General features: G+C 48.8%; 1 protein-coding gene across 1 annotated transcript; it reads left to right on the top strand.

Moving 5' to 3' along the window:
• ALT_6341 (uncharacterized protein) lies at positions 1-6,972 on the top strand (the record flags this gene model as incomplete). The annotated part of the gene is made up of 13 exons (XM_089600055.1): positions 1-96; positions 185-355; positions 425-823; positions 882-1,323; positions 1,518-1,643; positions 1,692-1,775; positions 1,825-2,924; positions 4,127-4,237; positions 4,289-5,440; positions 5,497-6,123; positions 6,269-6,548; positions 6,604-6,694; positions 6,756-6,972. 13 exons carry the CDS (start codon positions 1-3, stop codon positions 6,970-6,972), a joined length of 4,896 nt encoding a protein of 1,631 aa, XP_089455517.1.
• Positions 6,973-7,665: the final 693 nt, after the last annotated feature.

The following is a 7,665-nucleotide window of genomic DNA, read 5'->3' as shown; positions in this document are numbered from 1 at the left end:
ATGATTCGCCTCAGCTCCTACTTGCGCAAAATCTCGCAAGCATCTCATTCTCAGATGAATGGCAGCTACTTGGCCCTTTCCAATGTGGTACCAGAGGTTCGTGCCACTTTCAGGCGCCCCTAGCTGAGAGCCAGCCACAAACAAGTAGAAAGTTGCGAGCTGATTTGACCGCAATTTCCCAGAGGCTGTCTGGGGTGCCGATCCCTTGGAATCTCATGGTGGGTTTCATAGCCTTTCTTTTGATGCTAATGCAAGCTTCGACAGCGCGCTAGCAGTCAATGGGAGCGTCAAATGGAAAACTGCCCGAGCTCTCGCACACAGCTTTGCTCCAGGGAAAGCTAGAACGGAGCTCAATGTGAGCTTTCCAGAAATAGACTGGAAGTTCACGCAAGCTGTCTATGGATGGTCTGCTCTACAATATCAGGCCTGGGCGCGCGGATCACTGAATATTGGCCATTGGGCCCCTCAGTCTGTGGCAATATTCACAAGCGGGCTCCTTGAGATTGTGATTGATGGCAAGCGGCATTTCGGAGGAGATTTTTATGACTATGGCACAGTACCCATCATTATTGATTTAAGTACAGGTGACCATGTGGTTGAACTGCGGCTTATTCGCGATGTTCGAGCTTCGGGCGCGATAGGAGAGCCCACGATCGTAGCGTCGCTTGCCGCGGAAATCCGTATCGAACCTCTTAGTGTCGATAAAGAAACTCTGCTGCTGCCAGACATGTGCCGTGGCAAGCTCGGTACACCTTGGGCATCAATTAACCTACATAATAACATTGCGGATCGGATCGCGGTTCTTGCCATCAGCTCGATTGGTGTTGGTGTCAATTCTCTGCCTCTTTGAAAGATACGAAAGAAAAGTGACACGTACTTAGGGCTGCCGGCATAGTCTGGTGATGAATGAGCCACTAGACTTGCTTGGATATCAAGCACGACCTCTGGTGTTCCGGATCTACCTGGGTGATTCGTCCCAGAAGGAGTTATCCGCTGAAATATTGTACAAAATACACCGCGGGAATGATGAGATCTTCCAAACTTACCCACTCCGTTTGAGACTCACTGAAAAATCAGTATCCCAGGCCCAGAAGCTTACATACTATTATGCAGGCATAGTCTCTTATGCCATCCTGCGCCCTCCCCCGGAGACATGTGCACCTTCCGAGGGAGATGGCGCCTTGCCTGTCATTGTTGGCTTGCATGGTGCAGGTGTCAAGGCAGACAGTGTACAAGTTCGTGAGATGTTGGATGCCGCGTATGGTACTTGCGCGTGGATATTATCTCCCAGCGGGGTTACTCCTTGGAGCGGCGACGATTGGCGTGAGTTCGTCGTGTTCCTATCTTGACCCCCCTATGTCGTCCTAGAACATCGTGTTCCACATTGCATGGGTCCGCTGCCTTCCCAGCCTATGCATTCCATCCTCACGATCATATGGACACTCTTCTTTCCACGTCTTAGGTGGCGTGAAAGTGGTTGCAAAAATACTAAGGAAGAGGCTACTCACTGGCTATAGATACTTGGGGTGCTGGAGACGTCGAAGCTGCTGTGAACGCAATTCCACGTTGGATTCACAGTACTGGCTGGGATATGGTGCGCGTATCACAGGAAGAATGGATAGTCGTCGGACATTCAAATGGAGGTATGATCTGTCAAATAACCAATTTCTCAGCTCGCTAAACTCTTGTAGGGCAAGGGGCGTGGTTTTTGGCCACCCATTATTCGGACAAAGTAATCGCCGCAGCACCAGTGTCGGGCTACTCATCCATTGAGAGTATGTCGAGAACATCAGTTTCGACGGTTGAGAGTGCTAATACAGGTAGATTATGTACCTTACAACATGTGGCGGGATTCGGAGCCTCTGCTCTCATTCGTGCTCTCGAGGTCACTGTCAAGCTTTAAACATGAGTTGCTACTAAGCAACGTTGCGGGTATCCCGATATTACAACAGCATGGCTCAATTGATGACAATGTCCCTGCATTTCATTCGCGCTTAATGCATGAATTACTTGGACAGACCCAGTGGCCATCACAATATGATGAATTGCAAGGCCAGAATCACTGGTTCGATGGCGTATTGACCACCCCATCCCTTCTGGCATTCTACAATGAAACTGCCACCTATCCTCGTCGACCCAGGCTTCCCTTGGCATTCACAATCACTGTTCCATCCTCAGCAAATATTGCGAAAGGTGGGATCTATGTCGATCAATTGCGATCTCCTGACAGGAACGGAGTGGTGCAGGTCACTAGAGATGCGCATAGCGGTATCTGGTACCTAAACACGACTAATATACATCGCTTCCACCTTTCGCCAAGGGTCTTGAGTTTCACAATGGCCTCTGCGCTAGTCTTGGACGGCAGAGATCGTTTTGAAGTGGGTTACATCCGGCCTGAACGCATGTGGTTTCTGAGAGATTCTCAAGGAAGGTGGACTGTCTCAGAGAGAGAGGATTGGCGCCAATTGAATGAGCGGTATGGTCGTCAGCTCGGAGCTATGGATGCCATCCTGCGCACCAAGGGCACCTTCAACATCAACATTTGCTCAGCTGGGATTGAGCACATAGCTGTGCAAATCAGTCGTAATCTTCTTCAATATTTCGCTGCAGATTCCCAACTATCACGGCAATGCGGCTCCCTAATTAACTCCGACAGCGATCAGGGCCGAGTTGTCGATAGCGGGAATGTTATCACACTCGCTCTGGGCAACGAACTACCTTCATCGAAGCTTATATCATTTCCGATTCACATACAGGGCGAAGGTCTCCGTCTCTTCCAGGGCTGTTGCTGGCCTGGGGCAGACACAGAGGCAAGCCCCCAGTCCAGCATGAACCGAGAGTGTAAAGTATATGAATTCCCCTTCGAGCGAGGCATGGGCGCCCTCTTCCTCCGCCCTTTGGAGAATGAGAGACTCGAGCTTATTGTATGGGGAGCAGACTTGTCTGGTCTCGAGCAAGCTGCACGTCTTGTACCTACCCTTACAGGTGTTGGGCAACCTGATTTTCTCATTCTTGGCGATAGTTGCCGTTGGCAGGGACACGCTGGAGCATACGCAGCTGGCTTTCTCGATAGATCTTGGCAGATATCGTCCGGGTCTTATATTCGCGTAGATGCCAGCGCGAATGAGCAAGTTTTAAAATGCGGTGCTTGATCAGCCTGCGATCCTGGCGATATCGAGGCAACTCAAGCATGGTTATGAGGATGGACATGTCAATCCGGAAAGGTAAGACCTGATATCAAATCTGTTCTATCTTCAGTACTATATAATGTCAGAACACTGAAGGTCTTCCCCTCAATCTAAATGTGGCTTAAACCATGATGTTCCGCGTCACGTTCGGCTCAACGTATCAGTTCATTGATTTATTCATACTAGGCTTAACTTCTCTTCTTGTTGGGATTTTGAACTTGGCTCTAAGTGTGGTGTCGTCACCTTGGGGTCCTTCTACTTCAGGTACACTACTGCAGCACACTTCATTGCAAGAGTGATCCGTTCTTTTGTATCCTTCCTGCCTATTCTTCTATCTCTATTCTTTTTGCTCATTATCTGGCATCTTCTACTACCAGCGCTCCTTCCTCATCACGGCACTGTCTTGAGTCTATTTTGCATCAGGCATCTTACCTTTCCGTGATCTAATGTCGAAAGAATCCATCCTTTCTCTCACGTAGAGACTCCCATCTGTCATCTTCCGTCCCTTTTTCTCCACAATAAATCATATTTCTCGGCTTAACACCATCTTCTCGACAATTTGCTCTCTGCCAGCTTGCCCTTACATCCGGAATACTCATACATTGCCAGGTGTGTCTCCCTTTTTGAGTACCTTTCTATAATTGCTTCTTGTCTCCTTAACCCTTCGCCTCAAAGACTGGCTGCGGCAGATTTCGAACCAGCGAAGACTTAAGTACGCCTAGCAGTTGAGGCCGGCAAGATGTCCATGCTTTCAACTGGGTCCCCTAGAACGGATCGCCGACCATCGCGAACAGAAGCCCTTTCAGACAATCAGATAGTTGAAGCACAGTTTATACAATTTGGATGTGAAACATCGGTAAATTGAAGAACTTCTAGCTTTAAAACTTATATTTTCCTTGAATCAACCATAGTCTAACGCATTTGAATGATATTCACAGGGACACAAGCAATACAGCACTCCAAGCAGCACGCCAGACCCTCTGGTGTCTTCCAAACTCGGAAATTTCCAGCCTACTGCTGGTGAAGTCGTCGATTTTTCATCCAATAAGGTCAGCACTTCTCTGCCAGGTCCTTTAATACCCATTGTCTCACAAACCTAGAAGCAGAAGCTGGAGCATTTGCCCACTGCCTACCCAAGCAGAAGTTCCGAGATGGAAAAGCTGTTGGCCAAACTTTCTCCCAAGCCTCATTCCTCTCCCTTCAAGCCTGTTGAGAATCGAGAGATACTCACGAAGCTGTCCGAGCAACAAGTCTTGCTTGAGCAACAGAACCGTCTCCTGACAAGCACCAGTGCTTCGATCGAGGATCATGTTGATCGCGACAAGAATTCTGCAGTGAAGCCACTCAATTCGACATTGGAAATATCGCATGCCACCGAGGCCATAGGTAATGCTTGCTTTGTTCCCACGAATACTGAGACGTCTGAAGTGCTCCGCCTCAAGAAGGAACTGCTCGCTGCGAATTCTAAACTGGCCCTCCAGGAGCAAGAACTCGCACAAACACGAGTTATGAAACACACTCTGGATCAAGCTCTTGGAACACCCTCTGAAGCTGATTTCAACGGGCGTGAGGTCACCGAGCACACAATAAGCCATTTGCAAAGTGCCTTCAACGCGTCCAGCTCAAACTTCACGCAGCCACATGAAGGATGGAGTACCCATGACGATTCACAATCAGACGTCTCTGAAGCACTATCCGCAGGCGCGTACAGCAGGGCTCGAGGATTCTGGTGGCCCCAGACGCAGCAGGTATTCGGCATGCATATGAATGCTCCAGCTGGCGAAAAGACCTACGGTGAGCATGTGTCTCTCTCAAACAACACCTTTGGTCCAGAAGCCAACAGATTCTGGACCAACCCCACTGCAAGCCTTAGCATAAATGGCTCTTTTCAACCACATCGAGTTCTTTCGGGACCCTCCTTCGGGACCTGTGAGTCCACTACGCAATACCCTGAGGGTCCAGCTCGGTATCTTCATAGCCCAAATAGTGCTCAGCGACGCTCAGTACCCCATGACAATCGTGCTGGTCCTTGCTTTTCAGCCCAGAATCCTTCGTGGGAAGCGTCGTTTAATACTGCATCTCCCAGCAACCAGCTTCCGCGAGCCCCTACAACTCGACCGTGCAGCACGTATCAGCAGGTGGGTTTATACCCAATCCCACCTTACCAAAGACCTATCGGAACCTCGCTTTCGCCTACGGCAAATGAATTTACTTCCTCTGGCGCAAATGCGGTGCCCTGGACGACATCTCCGGTGAGTGTCCACCAACAATCATCCATGCAACTTGTCTCCTCTGCTAAAGCAGATAGGTCGGCGCAAACACTTTGCAGACCTATATCTCTCCTCTTGAACCACTCAACTACCGTCGGCTCCTTGATAAAAATGTGTCTTGCGACTGGAAATATATAGTGGACAAAATTGTCTGCAACAACGACCAGCAGGCCTCTATCTTTCTTCAACAAAAGCTCAAAGTTGGAACAGCTGAACAGAAATATGATATCATCGAAGCAATCACACATCAGGCGTATCCGCTCATGGTCAATCGATTTGGTAACTTTCTTGTTCAACGTTGCTTCGAGCATGGAACTACAGAACAAGTCGTTGCCATAGCCAACGCCATCAAGGGCAACACGCTGAGCCTTAGCATGGATCCCTTCGGATGTCATGTGGTTCAAAAGGCTTTTGACTGTGTCCCAGAAGAACACAAGGCTGTCATGGTTCATGAGCTTCTTCGCAGAATTCCAGAAACGGTTATTCATCGGTACGCATGTCATGTGTGGCAGAAGCTTTTCGAGCTGCGTTGGAGCGGGGAGCCTCCTCAGATTATGGCGAAGGTCAATGAAGCCCTACGAGGAATGTGGCATGAAGTTGCTCTGGGTGAAACTGGCAGTTTAGTAGTCCAGAACATTTTTGAGAACTGTGTAGAAGATGAGAAGGTGACAGCTTCCCCAGTCCCTCGCTCGGAACGCTTGTTTTTCATCTTTCGTCCTTGCTGCGCGGATTTACATCTCGGCGGTCTTGTGTCGACCGAGCATATCTATTTCTGAAACCAGATGATGAACTGCGCTAACGCATATGTAGCGTCCGGCTATTGAAGAAGTATTGGCAAAGATCGATGTGCTCGCCCATGGTCAATTCGGAAACTGGTGCATTCAACACATCTGTGAGCATGGCGCTCCTCAAGACAAGAGCCGAGCCATTGAACACGTTATCCTTTGGTCAGTCGATTACAGTATGGATCAGTTTGCCTCCAAGATCGTTGAAAAATGTCTCAAGATAGGGGGCTCCGAATTTCTGGATCGCTACCTCGCCCGGGTCTGCACTGGCCGTACTGATAGACCCAGAATGCCCTTGATCGATAGTGAGTTTCTTCAGACTGATTAAATGTGCTCCACTGACTCAGTTGATTTCGACAGTTGCTGGAGATCAATATGGGAACTACCTCATCCAGTGGATTTTGATGAATGCTGCACCTCATCAGCGTGAATTGGTCGCCAGCCACATTCGGTATTGCCTTGCCTCTCTCTCTACCTTTACCAATATAGCGATGCTCACACAATCACCATAGGAAGCACATGGTATCTTTGCGTGGTTCCAAGTTTGGTTCACGCGTGGCAATGCTCTGCTGCAATCCATCCCATACCACCCGTCCCGGACCCGGGGCGGGCATGCAGATCGGCCGTTTCAGCAATCTCAACGACGACCGGTATCATCTGGCAGGCCAACATGGAGGGAGATTCAGCCGCGGAAACCCGTGGAATCCAAACTATCCACCATTTCGTTGACTGAGCCTCTAGGAATTTCGACCAGGCACAGCGACACTGACGTTTGCATACTGCAAGGTATGAATGTAGGAACCAGCAAATGTTATCGACATTCTTGTGGCAAACAAGCAATTCAGGATGAATTCTTATGTTGTTTCTTGTACCTGAAGGCTGGCAATATTCTGTGCGAGTTCCCAGATAACCGGTTGAACTCATCGAGAGATTGTGCATTTTATTTTCTTTGTGTTTCTGGTTTATTATACATCCAAGCTGTTGTTTCCCTTTTATGGTTGAGTGAGCGATCATATGATGGAAATAGTCGTATCCCAGTGCATTGCAAGGATATTAGCAGGTATGGGATAGCATGCTGGGACTTTGGCTTATTCAAGATAACATCCCATGACAAGTGTATATCCCGGATCGTCTCCTGGAATGTGTGCGGTTCGATGGCTGTCAAAGTCATTCTCTACATAGCCATGTCATTCCATGAACGCGAACGCGCAGTGAAAGATACAAAGATAAGAGGCTTATTTCAAAAGAACGCTTCTTTGCTGGCTTGATTTCCCCGCAAAGCTCAAAAGCTTGGCATGATAGAATTGACAATGCATGTCTCGAAATCCACGCTTTGTGCGTTGTTGTAGCTTAGCAGCTTCTCATCCGAGGGAAGCATCTCGATGTTGGGCTGAAAGATTACATACACCTTGACTGCAGTCC

The sequence above is a fragment of the Aspergillus lentulus genome (genome assembly GCF_001445615.1).
Source record: "Aspergillus lentulus DNA, contig: Alt12, strain: IFM 54703, whole genome shotgun sequence".
NCBI lineage: Eukaryota > Fungi > Ascomycota > Eurotiomycetes > Eurotiales > Aspergillaceae > Aspergillus > Aspergillus lentulus.
Note: the sequence above shows the minus strand (reverse complement) of the source record. Positions and strands in the feature narration are given on the sequence as shown.